The sequence below is a fragment of the Stenella coeruleoalba genome (genome assembly GCF_951394435.1).
Source record: "Stenella coeruleoalba genome assembly, chromosome: 11".
Classification (NCBI taxonomy): Eukaryota; Metazoa; Chordata; class Mammalia; order Artiodactyla; family Delphinidae; genus Stenella; species Stenella coeruleoalba.
Genome location: NC_137157.1, coordinates 3,787,917 through 3,802,867, shown reverse-complemented (window position 1 = coordinate 3,802,867; position 14,951 = coordinate 3,787,917). Strand labels below are relative to the sequence as shown.

Here is a 14,951-nt window from a genome sequence, read left to right as displayed (position 1 = left end):
ATAATAAAGCCGCCGCAAGGACCTCTGCTAAGTCCTGAATGGCGGGTTTTTCCTCCAGTTCCGGGGCTTGTCACTATACTTGCAGTGTATAGTTATACCACCCCCTAGATTGTCTAATTGTTGACTATATTGTGCAGTGTTAAATACATTGCACCCTTAAAGCTGTCTGTCCATTTTATCTTTGTGTCAAAAATCTGAGCATGTCGCAGGAGCAACTAAGCCCGTGTGCCACAACTACTGAGCCCACGTACTGCAACTACCAAAGCCCACGTGCCTAGAGCCCGTGCTCTGCAGCAAGAGAAGCCACCGCCATGAGAAGCCCGCGCACCGCAACTAGAGAAAGCCTGCGCGCAGCAACAAGACCCAACACGGCCAAAAATAAATAAATAAATTTATTTAAAAAAAAAATATCTGAGCATGTGGCTAGCATATACTTGAGCTCATTGTTGGTGACATTTAAATGTTAATAAAATAGTATCCCCCGCCCCCGCCCAAAAAAGAAAGGAATAAAGCTGCTATAACCGTTTGTGTGAACAAGGCTACTTGCAAAGTGGCCTTTTCGGCAGGGCCATGGTTTAGTCCATTTTGTTTTGTTTTTTATGGATTAAAAAGTAAAGTTGTTTCTCAGTTGGGGAGCCCCTTGGGTGGGAGCTGCGGGGATGCCGGCGACGTGGTCACTGTGGGAGCACAGAGGGTGTGCAAGGGCCAGGCCAGGGTGGATGCAGCATGGGAGCCCTGCCCACCAGCTGATGCCTCCCCACTAAATGCCTCACCCGTGAACTCAGGTCCTCAGAAAGCTGGTTTCGACGTCGGATGGCGAGGCTGTGAATATTCGTAAATCTTCCCCTTGTGTTCCTAGACACCCTCTCACCAGCCTCGAGTCCCTCGTCCATCTCTTACCCTGTGGTTCCTGGCAGCGCCGAGGAATCGTCCAGTGTAGCACTGAACATCGAGTGTAGAATCTGTGGGGACAAAGCCTCGGGCTACCATTACGGAGTTCACGCATGTGAAGGCTGCAAGGTACGGTGGACCCTGGATGGGGAGAAAGGTGGCTTTTCGGGGACTACGTGTGGTTCCTTTTATTTTATACACAAATGTTTGTCACTACTAAGAAAGGTCTGCTCAAGTTGTAGATCAGAAACTGACCCACGTAACACATTCCTTTCTCTCTTTGGAAAGTCTATGGCATATTGCTGGGCTGTTCTTTGTAAGTGACGTAGAGGGTGTGTTCTTTAACAGAAAATAAACCACATTAAAGATGCTCCCTTCATTTGGATGCGAGGTCAGAGAGTTTTGTCCACTTTCTCTCTCCACCCTCATCAGAAGGTCACGGAGGGCAAGGGTTCTCACGACCATCAGAGATGTCAGGATCCTGCAGCACGTGCTGGGCGACGACCAGCCCCGCGGCTGTGTCCTCCCCAGCTGCTCAGGATCCCCCGGCAGCCCCTTCCTGCACGCCGGGGGCCTGTCCACCCGAACCACGAGCACCCTCGTGTATATCCTTATTCTTGTGCCAGCTCAGCTGGACCTCTAACCAGAGGTGACCCAGAGCCCGCAGTGCAGGGGGTCAGGCCGTGTCCTCCAGCAGAACTACGGAAGGATGACCGGAAAGCAAAGAGGAAAGAGCCAGTGTAAATATAAACCTTCACAATTTGCCAGCCGCATACCTTGAAAAAAACTACTTGCAAAGTGGCCTTTTCTGCAGGGCCATGGTTAGTCACCTTGGTTTACTTTTGTTTTTTTATGAACTAAATAGTAAAGTTGGTTCTTTACTAAAGTAAAGTTTAAGATATTTTTATTTGTTTGTTTTTTGTTTTTGTTTTGTTTTGGTTGTGCCTTAGCACGCGGCACACGTGATCTTAGTTCCCCCACCAGGGACGGAACCCATGCCCCCTGCAGGGGAAGCGCTAAGTCCTAACCACTGGACTGCCAGAAAGTCCCTAAGACACTTCTATAAAGAGAAAATTATTTACAACCAGCTGGCTTCCTTTTATTATATAATCTTTGTCCTTTAGAGAGTTAATATTCTCTTACAAAAATTCTTAGAACTTTTTAGTCACAAATATGGATCTGTCCTCAGAAGAGAAAGTCACATTTGTATAAATCTTAGCAAGGCAGAGTCACTCTTCAGGAGACTGTGATTGTGTCTTCCCAGGCCAGGTGAGGACGTGTTGAAATTACTTTGACTTTTGCCTCATTTTATTGTTTTTCATTTTACATGTAATGAAATTTCCAATTTGCCCCAATTACATCAGACTTTCTAGATAAACTGTTTCTCTACATTTCGTTCAATTTTAAAAAAGACAATAGGGGCTTCCCTGGTGGCGCAGTGGTTGAGAGTCCGCCTGCCGATGCAGGGGACACGGGTTCGTGCCCCGGTCCGGGAGGATCCCACATGCCGCGGAGCGGCTGGGCCCGTGAGCCATGGCCGCTGAGCCTGCGTGTCCGGAACCTGTGCTCCGCAACGGGAGAGGCCGCAGCAGAGAGAGGCCCGCGTACCGCAAAAAAAAAAAAAAAAAAAGACAACAAATGAGCAACAGGAAACGTGAATAAAGGAATGACACTGATTCCTCAGTGGCCCATATTCTTTAATAAACTGTATCTCAATCCGCAGGGTTTCTTTCGGAGAACTATTCGGCTAAAGCTGGCATATGACACATGTGACCGTAGCTGCAAGATTCAGAAAAAGAACCGGAATAAGTGCCAGTATTGTCGTTTTCACAAGTGCCTTTCAGTTGGGATGTCCCATAATGGTAGGTAAGGTTGTCTATCGCATTTTCCCCACCCATGCCTCAGTTTACCCCCCTTATCGGGTCGGAACAGGCTGTATTTTGAATGAATGTGCTGCAGCATTTAATGCTCGGGTCATTTTGTAACATGATAGCCTAAGAAACATGAGCCTCGAATAACAGAGATCCAGTAGAACCCTTGGAAATACTGTTAGAAACTTCAGATGGTACCACTTTGATACAAGATTTTGAAACCCATTGGAGACCACTGGGATGTCTTGATGTTCATGTCATATGTATGAAGCATGTGCCATTGCAAACATGTGACCATGTTATGAATTTAATTATATTCAATCCTACTCTTATTATTTTTTTTTTGTTTTGGCCGTGCTGCTCGGCTCTCGGGATCTTAGTTCCCCGACCAGGGATTGAACCTGGGTCCCCCGCAGCGGAAGCTCGGAGTCCTAACCACTGGACCACCAGGGCAGTCCCCATACTCTTATTTTAGAATCTGCCAATTACTACAGGAAAGTGAATTTCAAATAATGTGTTCGTAAGAGTTGCATGTCTACCTTCTGGTAAAAGGAAAAGGTACTATGTTAACTCCTTCTAAGGCTCACTTCCATCTCCTTAACCGAAAGGCTCAATTATGTACCTAACGACATGAAGTGACCTTAAGCCCATCCTACTGATAAAGTGAGTCATGGTGCCACCTTTAATTTCAAGCTTTTTAAGAAGTCCAGGATATATGGGGTTTGAGGTTTATTTTCATCTCTCCAAGGGAGAAAGCTGAATAGTGCTGAGAAGTGGATGGTAACTTACCCATGCATGTTTGCTCACAGTCTAACCCGTGGTGTGAACCTTTCGTCCAGCCATTAGTCCTCGTGCCGTGTTTTGTTGTTCATTTCTCTGTGTTTTCCGTTCTTCCGTTTCTCCCCTCCGACCCCCAGCGATTCGTTTTGGACGAATGCCAAGATCGGAAAAAGCAAAATTGAAAGCAGAAATCCTTACATGTGAACATGACCTAGAAAAAAATTCTGAAACCGCAGATCTCAAATCTCTCGCTAAGAGGATTTACGAGGCCTACTTGAAGAACTTCAACATGAACAAGGTTAAGGCCCGGGTCATCCTCGCGGGAAAGGCCAGCAACAATCCGGTAGGTGGCTTTGCCGCTGGTTATTAGAGTCTGAAGTGCTTCTTTGGCAACACGTCAGCCAGAGTCGAGGAGGAGGATTGAGGAAGTATGTCCTAAATGCTGAGAAAATCATATTTATCCCCAACGCAAATGGGAGACAATGCAATGGAAACATTTCCTTCAGAGACTATAAAACGTAGCCCAGCAGCAACTCCCGTCCCATTTGATCCACCTCAGAGCTCCTAGCAACCAAGTTCTTCTAATGACTCTGTAATTAATGCACTCAAAGTCTGGTTAATAGTTTACCAGATTCTAGGGTTGCTTCTTAAGTGATTTTGTTTTAATCCCTATTTTAATGCCAGAAAATGAAACTATTCACTTCCCACTCAAAGTGTGCTCTCACATCCTTCCCCCTAAAACTACCTTCTCCTCTCCGACCTCCCCCTTCCTACCCCCTGCCCACCTTCTTTTTCTCCAATGAGAAGGAAATGACATCTCGGGGCTTAGAAAGGGTCCTTTGTTTACAGAAGCGTTATTGTCTTTTGGGACAGTTCTGGACCTTCTCGGTGGCAACTAAGATCGCCCCTTGTGGACGCCTACACTTCGCCTCTCCTGCCTGATTCCACCCTGTACCCACCCCACAGTTAGCTAAGCCTCTGTCTCCATTACAGGCCTAATCTCAGAGCTACCTTCAAAGAGGGGGATGGCCCAAGGCTGGCGAATGAAGACGTTTTGCCTTTCTCCTGTGAGAGTGGTGAAACAGGTTTCATTTGTCCTAATGAGTAGCTTGAAGCCATCTTTATTGGGAATTACAAGCTGGAATTTTCAGTCACAGGAAAATAAAGCATCTCACAAGCTACTTACCTTCATGAACAAACCAAACCTCTTTTTTACTGAGTCTTTTCATTCTGCGGTGAATTTTCCAATTCAATAGGCTGAGGTAATTTAGGAGGGTTCAAGCAAACTCTTGTTAAGTCATAAAGCCACACCCATGCTGGGCGGCCCCAGAGGCTCCAAGAAACTCCACCCTAACCCTTTCCAGATCACAAGGGTAAAAGCAAAGTAATCTCTTACCTTTGAATTTCTATCCTGGAAATGATTCGTATAGCCCCAAATTAAAGCAACCCCAATTTTTGCTCTCTTGGAATCCTTTTAGATCTTGCTGAGTTCTTCTCCATCTCCCTTGGGTTTTCAGAATGCAAAGCAAAGCAAACTTAAAAGTCATCTTGACTCGGAACCAAACACTCGTTTAATATTAAGTCGATTTCCCTGGAGTATCCTTCTCACACCCCACTGAGATCCACGCACTCTAAGCAGGAGCCCATCACCCGCGGCCAGAGTTGAAATCTGGACCGTTGAGGGCCATCACACAGTTACTCTGGGAGAGGAATCTGGCTTTTGGTCTTAAGAAAATAAATGATAGACCCATAGTCCAGCACTGGGCGTCACTGGAGAGGAAAAACAGAATTCGGGGTGTTGCTGAGAGTCAATTGCTTGCTTCTGCCCACCTCCGAAGCAGAGCATCGCGGGTACCAGTTTGAAAGGGAGCGTCCAGGGCCAGCCACTGCCTTTGACGGCACTGTTTGCTCCAAGCTGGGTTCACTTCCCACCCCATTTCCTCTGTATGTTGAAGCATGGCCCTCCTCCTACCTCCCCGCCCAGCCTGATGCACCCCAGAGCTTGGAGCGCGCAGCTTGGGGCCACAGTCTCTGCTCCATCTGTGCTGGGTCAGAGACAGAGCTGCCGGGAGGGGCGGCATCCTGGAATGGCAGCCCCCTCACACCACACTGTGGGGTTTGGCCTGCTGTGTTATATTGAAATATTATACCTATAACTTGTCAGTAGCTTGAAAAACATACTATTTTGTACTATATCTAGAAGTGTGTAGTAAAACCTACCCAAGAGCTTATTAGATCACTTCATCCAAAGCAATTCTACCAATAAGTCACAATTAAATTTCTCCGAAAAGATGCTGCTGCCGAACTTTTCACAGGAAATGCTGTTTTGATGTGTTTTGGAGATGAATTCTTATAACATCATTAACGCACATAGAACAGTGTCAGGCGTGAGCGAGGGAAATACCTATCAGTTAGGGGAGACTTCTGGTCCTGGCGTGGAGTGGTTTTGGGGGCAAGTGGGCATCTCTCTGCCTTGTGCCGTTTAAAAGCTTTACAGTGTGCTTCACCGATTTGAAATGACCACCCGTAACATCAGATATATTCATAGTCAAGCTTGAGGATAAAGAAAATATTCCAAAGTTAAATATAAGCTTCTGGATTTTTAAAATAGTCTAATCAAGAATGTTTCTCAATAAAGTCTGGCAAACTTTCAAGGGTGTCACTCTATAATATCTCTTTGGCTGTAATAAACATGATTTTTCAAATGTTAGCACTTGTTTTGAATTCAGATCGTTTCTAATTTTGCCTGTTCATGAGGCCTGCCTTTTAAAATCCAGGCGATAATTTTATACACATGAAATGAAATATTTCTTACCATTGAAGTCTCCGTTTATGAGAGAATGTTCCACATAAAAATAGTCCAGGGCCAGCGTCCTGGGCGTGTGTCCAGCTTCACAACGCCCCTGCTTAGAGGGCCTTGTGCTGACGTTTAGTGCTCTGTCACTGTCTTGAAATTCGTAAGCACTTTCGAATAAGGGACCCCACATTGTCATTTTGCACTGGGCCCTGCAAATTGTGTAGCCAGTCTGTGCTAGTCCAAGAGATGTCCTACCAAATAACAACAACAGTATAATAATAATAGTAAGCGTTCTGCTGTCTAACACTGGGAGCCACTATTTATGCCAATCCCATTCTTAAAGGTCCACGGTGTACACTCACGTGGAGGACTCTGGTAGACTCTAACTTTATCTAACTCAGTGTTTCTCAAGGGCTTTTTTTGGCAACAGGATTCTTTTTTTTTTTTTTAACACCTTTATTTCTGCTGAATGTACTTTTGAAAAGCCAGTGATTTGAATAAAGTCAAGGTGGCCTTATAATATTTTCTGAAATTGAGGGAGTACTGCCACCTGTCCTTTAAAAACATTTTTCTGGTCCATCCTGTAAACGTTAATACTTTAAATCCGAGCTCCAACTTCCTGTGAAGCAGAACTGCCCCCAGACTTTCTCAAAACAGTGGTAAATCTGGCCTGCTTTCAATTTATTTATTTATTTTTGGCTGTGTTGGGTCTTCGTTGCTGCGCACAGGCTTTCTCTAGTTGCGGCGAGCGGGGGCTACTCTTCGTTGCGGTGCACGGGCTTCTCATTGTGGTGGCTTCTCTTGTTGCAGAGCACGGGCTCTAGGCGCGTGGGCTTCAGTAGTTGTGGCATGTAGGCTCAGTAGTTGTGGCTTGTGGGCTCTAGAGCGCAGGCTCAGCAGTTGTGGCGCACGGGCTTAGTTGTTCTGCAGCATGTGGGATCTTCTTAGACCAGGGCTTGAACCCATGTCCCCTGCATTGGCAGGTGGATTCTTAACCACTGGGCCACCGGGAAGTTCTGGCCTGCTTTTAAAGTCTTTAGAGAGAGACAGTTTTACTCTTCCTTCATCAAACTTGAGATCGTTAGAAATTGGGCTTTGAGTTCTGTATTCAGAATGTTTTCAGTCATTCACAGATAATTTTAAAAATATTCCCTTTCCTCAGATGTGAAATCAGATCTTTTTTTTTTTTGTCCCACACTATCTTGCAAATTCTAATTCTGTTTAAACATTTCGTAGGCAATGCATCACATTATCCCAACACACCCACCTCTGTACCAGGTATACCCAGCAGGTTCCCAGAAGATGGCTTTGTGCTGATTCCTCCTGATGCTCTTGTGAGCCCAGAAATAGGGCACACGTCGTGCCGTGGGCACAGAGGCACTGTCAGTGATGTGTTTTGCCCACTGGCAGAGTGATTCTTAAAATCACTGGGCTTCTTATACACTCAGTGTTTATCCAGTGGGGATCGAAAATAATGCCTCAGCCCCCTTCATTATTGGTCTGTAGAACACATTAAGGCTGAGAGAGATCCCTCAGAGCCTGCCATTTATTCCGCTCTGCACACAGAGCTGGCACAAAGTTTGGCCAGCAGCGGTATCTGTGCCCATTCTTCTAAGCCCCACCAGATACATCATCGCTTCTGAGCACGTTGGCTTCAAATAACATGGCCAACCATCTCTTCCTTCCTCTGTTAGATCTTTATAAAATGGCAGGAACGGTGGGTTTAGATGCAAATGGGAAGGCCACATTTAGGGAGCTGCCATGGGGATTCGGTATTTGTCTCAGAACATGGAGCAGTGGTGGGAAGATTTCAGTCTCCTGTACCGGGAAACGAGGGTCCTTCAAGGCTTTCCAGTTTACCCCCCAAGAGCAAGGGTTTAACGATGCTCGTTTGTTTACTTCCACACAAATGCCAACGTTCTGACTTGTACTTACTTACATGCCAAATTTATTCATTCAACAGTCAGCGTCGGATAATGATGATTATCTGCGAAGTTCATAAAATGGCAAAATTAAGAATTATTGTAATTACTGGCTATTGCAGTAGTATTTGGGAATTTAGAGGACATTATAAAATATTTAAAGTGCTTTGCTAATATTCTCTTTCTTGTTAGCTTTATTGCCAAAATCAGTACTTCACTTTTTTTTTTTTTTTTTGGCCATGCTACACGGCATACGGGATCTTAGTTCCCCGACCAGGGATCAAACCTGTGCCCCCTACAGTGGAAGCATGGAGTCCTAACCACTGGACAGCCAGGGAATTCCCAGAACTTCACTTTCTTAGCAATGAAATCCCCACCCAGTTTTAGGCACCGATGATTATTCTCTTACTGATTTATATTGTCCTCTATTAAATGTCTTCTTGTCCCCAACTAATTTTGAGGTTGTTTAAGGATGAGGACTGTGTTTTGTACATAATTTGATTCTCGACAGGTGGCTGGAATACTGCAGCTACTCATCATTTTCTTGATAATTAAGCAGACAGCTTGTCGCCAATCACCCGACTTATTCCGGTGTTTTTCTTTTCAGCCTTTTGTCATACACGACATGGAGACGTTATGTATGGCCGAGAAGACTCTCGTGGCCAAGTTGGTGGCCAACGGCATCCAGAACAAGGAGGCAGAGGTCCGCATCTTCCACTGCTGCCAGTGCACGTCTGTGGAGACGGTCACGGAGCTCACGGAATTCGCCAAGTCCATCCCGGGGTTCGCAAACTTGGACTTGAACGACCAAGTCACTTTGCTGAAATACGGAGTTTACGAGGCCATATTTGCAATGCTGTCTTCTGTGATGAATAAAGACGGGATGCTGGTAGCATATGGAAATGGTTTTATAACTCGTGAATTTCTAAAAAGCCTAAGAAAACCATTTTGTGATATCATGGAGCCCAAGTTCGATTTTGCAATGAAGTTTAATGCACTGGAGCTGGACGACAGTGACATTTCCCTTTTTGTGGCTGCTATAATTTGTTGTGGAGGTAAGTTATTGACTTCACCTGCTGGTGCTGTGGCAATCACAGCCTCCCACCTAGGGAATCTGGCCGGTGGTAAATCCGACGTGAGTAGGGTGGAGCCAGCACTGTAGGGGAGGAGGGTGTCCGAGCCCCACATTGCCACTAACCAGAATTCAGTGAGAATGATATCAATATCATACCATACTAGAGCATATGTTATTGTTTTCTGTTTCAGAGCTTTTATTTTTTAAAATTTTTATTTTATATTGGAGTATAGTTGATTTACAACGTTGTGTTAGTTTCAGGTGTATAGTAAAGTGATTCAGCTATACATATACATATATCTATTCTTTTTCAGATTCTTTTCCCATTTAGGTTTTTACAGAATACTGAGTAGAGTTCCTTGTGCTATACAGCAGGTCCGTGTTGATTATCTACTTTATATATAGCAGTGTGTATATGTTAATCCCAAACTTCATGTTATGATATATAAACACATTTGTAAAGTATAAGTGTTCTATCTGTAATTACATGAATATATATTTATTTAGAATATAATGGAAGATTAGGTATCATTAATAATTGTAATTATATCTAGTATATCTAATATCTATTATATATCAGATATAATTGTAATAATATTATAATGTATGGTGTACAATATCATCATATACAGTTGGCCCTCCACATCTGTGGGTTCTGCATTTGCAGATTCAACCAACTGCGGATTGAAAACATTCAGAAAAAAACACTTCCAGAAAATTCCAAAAACGAAACTTGAATTTACCACACACCGGCAACCATTTACGTGGCATTTACAGTGTGTTAGGTATTACAAGTAATCTAGAGATCACTAAAGCGCGCGGGAGAATGTGCGTAGGTTATATGCCATTTTATATACGGGACTTGAGCGTCCGTGGATTTTGGCGTCTTGGGGGGGTCCTGCAACCAATCCCCCACAGATCCCAAGGGAGACAGTGTTATAATTGTGTTATCATCATATTATATCCATATTACAGACAGTATTCTATAAAGTCATACAGATGTTAGTACAGTTGCTGTCTCCATTGGTACATTTATGCTATTTCATAATGAAAACTATCTGTAGCTCACGGTCAGTGACTGCAAAGTGTGCTTTGCCAAAGGAAGTGGATCCCAGTGCAGGAGAATCTAGGCCTCTGTACGGGGCAGCTGGCCCTGCGGTCCCCAGGCTTTTGGCTCGGTGTCACGTTCCTTTAAATAGCCCTGTCCTGGGTCTAAGGTCAACCCTCTACTGTAAACTCGGCTGACCCCACCCAGCCTTAGGGGAGACCGAAGGGGCCACCGCCTCCTCAAGCTGCCTGAAGCTGTACTGTCCGCCGCGAGTCCCTCACTCGCGGAACTGAGGCTGTGGCCGCAGTCGCCCGGACTCTGGACGTGGAGCTGGGGGAGGGTGGCCCAGCTCCACGAGGTCCGTCCTTCTGACCGTCCAGCTGGGCACAGGTGGAGGAAGTCCTGTGCTCTGGCAAAAAGCACAGAATGTGATCCACCACCGTCCTTTGCGCGCTCAAGATGCCGTGTTGTGGGGAGAGCGACGCACAGCTATTTATAAGTAGTATGACAGTTTATAAAAGAAATTTTAATCACAGATCAGAAAAATGTCTGGTGAGGTATACATGAAATCTGTATGACGGGGTTAAAATTATGAGGGGGGGTTCACTTACTATTTTTTAAAATCTCTCTCTTTAAAAACTTAGTCATTATTTTATAACCAAAAAAAAAAAAAAAGAAAAATCCACATGCTGAGCAACACTTTTGAAAATCCTAGTGATGCATATGGGACTCTAGAGAGAGCCCTGCCTATTGAATACGGAGGGTGGGGGCTGATCTTCTGAACAAGGGCAGGATGCATGGATCTGAGCTGTCCCGGGAAGTCTGGTGTCTGTGTCTGAGCCACCCCGGGAGGACACCTGTGTCCACATCACCCTTCCTGCCCCAAGCCTCTGGCCTCCCCTCTCTGGGTGACCTCAGCATCCTCCCGTATCCATCCTCCCATTCCCTGCCCCAAGCCTCAGGCCTCCCCTCGCTGGTTTACCTCAGCATCCTCCCGTATCCATCCTCCGATTCATTTCTGGCTCCACCTTCTTTTCAGCTGACTTATGTTGGAAGGTACCTGTAACGGTGCTTTATACCACAAAACCGAAGTCAAACATAATCACACTCCTTAAATATTGTTGAAACCGAGCACCTAAGAAGACACAGGAAGAAGAGTTTCATTTTCCATATTATGCAAAAGCAGTTTGTGTGTATAGTTACTCCTCTACATACAGGTTTTCCCCTGACAGGTGGTAATCAGATAAATCCTAAAGGAAGCGGCCACCCCGTAAGGTAGCTAGTCATTTTAAGGTCGTAGAAATATTTAGGAATGAGTATTTGTCCTGTCTGCCCCTATCAGGCCCAGCGACTTGGAAAAAGTCTAGTTCCATCTTCTAGGTAAGTTAACAGCATCTAAAGGCAGCTGAGCTTTTGGTAAAAAGAAAAGGCCATGTCCAATCAGAATGTTTGGTTTCTCGGGAATTCCCTGGCAGTCTAGTGATTAGGACTCTGCACTTCCACTGCAGGGGACGTAGGTTTGATCCCTGGTCGGGGAACTAAGATCCCGCATGCTGAGTGGCGTCGCCAACAAAAGAAAAAAAAAAAGGGCTTCCCTGGTGGCGCAGTGGTTGAGAGTCCGCCTGCCGATGCAGGGGACACGGGTTCGTGCCCCGGTCCGGGAAGATCCCACATGCCGCGGAGCGGCTGGGCCCGTGAGCCATGGCCGCTGAGCCTGCGCGTCCGGAGCCTGTGCTCCGCAACGGGAGAGGCCACAGCAGTGAGAGGCCCGCGTAACGCAAAAAAAAAAAAAAAAAAAAAAAAGGTTTCTCAAACTGAAAAACAGTTATTAGGTATTAGCATGCTGGTAATTGCACTCAAACATCTCTGCTTTCTTTTGAGGATAGATCGGCCCGGCCTTCTAAACGTGGGACACATTGAAAAAATGCAGGAGGGTATCGTGCACGTGCTCAAACTTCACTTACAGAGCAACCATCCCGACGACGTCTTTCTCTTCCCAAAACTCCTGCAGAAGATGGCAGATCTGCGGCAGCTGGTCACGGAGCATGCGCAACTGGTGCAGGTGATCAAGAAGACAGAGTCCGACGCCGCCCTGCACCCGCTGCTGCAGGAAATTTACAGGGATATGTACTGATTTCTTGGAAATGCACACAAAAAAAGAAACTTTTCAAGCGTTTTTAAAGGCGACAGCACTACAAGTGAGAGATGGGAGCAACGCAACTTTGCACAAATGTCACCATTTGAACCTGGGACAAAGGAAAGTATAAGCTCTAGGTAACCGGAATCCTGTTCCATGTTTCTTTCTTTTTTTAACCACTGCTTCAAGAAATGCTGGTGATAAGCAGCTGTTAGTCAGGACTTGGAAAATTACGCAGAATGGTGTTCAGTGGTCTGATTTAATGCACCCGATGTGAATCAATGCAGATTTCTTTGTCACCTTAGGAATTTACTGGTGAATTAACCTCAAAATACGTGGTCTGTCTTCCCTTTGCACCACGTTTTGACTGTTGTGCTCCTTTATAATTTTGAAAACTAATCAGCACTTTTTAATTTTTATAATCCTGTAAACCTAGATGTCTCCAAAGGTTAGGTATTTAAAAAGTTTCCTGAATTTGAAGAAAGACAACATGCCGGTTTTGAACTGTAGGATTTAGAATGTCAAAGAATGATTCGATAAGCTATCAAAATGCAGCAATTGTTTTGTTTCAGTTCGCTGTTTTCATGGTGTAACTAATATGTGAAAAAGCCTGTTCCCAGGTTTGTGTAGAAGATCCCGGAAAGCCACGTCTCACGGGCCCTCTGGACTCGATCCTCTGCCTGTTTAAAGCTAGTGTCTGTGGTCAGCAGGAACAAGACAGACTCTGAAGCACGTCAGCTTCCCATTCCTCTCACCTCCATTTCCTATCAAATCTGAACCAACTGACTCAGGCTGTTTGGGGGCCATGGTCACGTCTCCAGGGGCAAAGTGACAAGTTATTTGTAAATCTTGCGCTGGGCCCCCTCTGTCAAGGCAGCTCCTTGGTCTTTTTCTGTGTTGCTTTTTTAAACATGCGGCTTAATTTTTATAACTCTAGCTGCTCCCTGGAGTGGAGAAGACGAGGCATGGGTGACTTTATCGTGGGGCCTGGGGGCAGGGGTCTCATCTGGAGAATGAACGGGCCAGGCCGGGGCGGGGGGCGGGTGTGGGGTGGATACGAAATGGTGGTTGTACTCATCTCAGGATGCACAACAGGCTGGTGGTTTTTACAAAGATTTTGAGAGTTGTTCCCTGCTCCAACTACATATGTAAGGTACTTTTGCCATTATCTGCAGTATCTGTTTCAGCCTTAAAGATCAACTTTTCAACCTTGGTCCAGTTAGGAAGGCGGTATAGATTATGGTTTTCGTCTAGAGCACACGGACCTGGAAATCCTCTTTTTCTGTCCACCATGGTAGATGAATGGTCCCATCAGAGAACTTTCAGCAGTGCCTCCCCCGAGCCAGACTGGGCTGATCCTGCCAGTTCAGCCCCCGATGCCTCTTGGGCGACCGCATTTACGACCTGGTGGTACCCTGGGTGCCCCTCCCCCTCTATCTTTAGGAAATTTGGTTCTATGAGGTCATTATTATTTGCCGTTAAAGAATGGCTAGGATTGAATTTGATAAAGTTCCCAAGATCAGCATTATTGTAAATAAAACTGTGAGACTTCAACTAGAGAAAAGCAAAACTTACAATTAGGACATCCTTTTACACATTACACGTTTAGTGGTGTGTTTTATCTTTATTTTTTTTTAAAGATCCAATCAGAGGATCTGCTGGAAGCAAATCAAAGCATTTCCACTTCAGAATGACACCAGTCAGGGGTTGCCCTAAGTCAGAAAGGAGTTAAGCTCTGAGTCACAGGGTGCATCCGTGTCCCCATTCTTTCCTCAAATGCGAACTCCCTGGGCTGATGAGCCTGGAGGCCTGTGGCTTGTCCAAGGTCTCGGGGCAGGATCCCGGTGCCAGGCATATGTGGCCTCTTGCTCTGGTGTCTTGGGACAGATCTATTCAAAGGGACACAGCGTCGGAAAGTGAGCCTTGAGACTCAGGCTTTTGGAAGGGTTGTCTGTTCTGTTTAGCTTCTCACACAGCCTGTCTGAAAGAGCTCCCAGCTCACGCGCGCCACGGGAACAAGCTGATGGCGGGCCCACGTTCCGCATCAGCGGCGTTAGCAAGCGCCTGGTCCCCTTGGGGCCCAGCTAGACCACCAGCAATGCCCCTGGCGAAGCCACAGAGGACCTCAGCTTGAAAGCCACTTGACACTGTTCACTTGTTAATAGGAAGAAATTCATTTGAAATAACAGAGTCACTAATTGCTACTCAGAGTATTTGTGGTCCCCTGATCAAAGATTTCTCCAAGCACTGATAGTCAAATATAGACGAGTTATTCACCAGTTCAATATATGGTCGTTTTTCGAATAGTAGCTATTTAAAGAGCACACTCTGGCTTGCTAGGTTTCAGTAGACGTCAGCATGAGGTCCAGTGGAAGCAGGTTCCGGAAGCTTCAGACCACAAGCGTGGAGCTGGCAGCCCGGGATGCTGGA

At 45.6% G+C, this 14,951-nt stretch overlaps 1 protein-coding gene and 1 long non-coding RNA gene across 4 annotated transcripts in view; one reads left to right on the top strand and one right to left on the bottom strand.

Annotated features, from left to right (window-relative positions):
* The window catches only part of PPARA (peroxisome proliferator activated receptor alpha), a 70,407-nt gene extending 56,907 nt beyond the window's left edge, over positions 1-13,500 (top strand). For all 3 annotated transcript variants that reach the window (XM_079937532.1, XM_079937534.1, XM_079937533.1), the window contains exons 4-8: positions 860-1,020; positions 2,615-2,753; positions 3,680-3,885; positions 8,869-9,316; positions 12,271-13,500. In XM_079937532.1, coding sequence (XP_079793658.1) covers positions 860-1,020; positions 2,615-2,753; positions 3,680-3,885; positions 8,869-9,316; positions 12,271-12,518 — 1,202 coding nt within the window. In that variant the 3' untranslated portion in view covers positions 12,519-13,500. The remainder of the gene's footprint in view (positions 1-859; positions 1,021-2,614; positions 2,754-3,679; positions 3,886-8,868; positions 9,317-12,270) is intronic.
* LOC307194443 lies at positions 6,422-12,444 on the bottom strand. Its single transcript, XR_013830558.1, has 3 exons — positions 12,349-12,444; positions 11,367-11,519; positions 6,422-6,590 (listed from the first exon to the last, which is right to left on the bottom strand). It is a non-coding gene; the product is annotated as an uncharacterized lncRNA (long non-coding RNA).
* Positions 13,501-14,951: the final 1,451 nt, after the last annotated feature.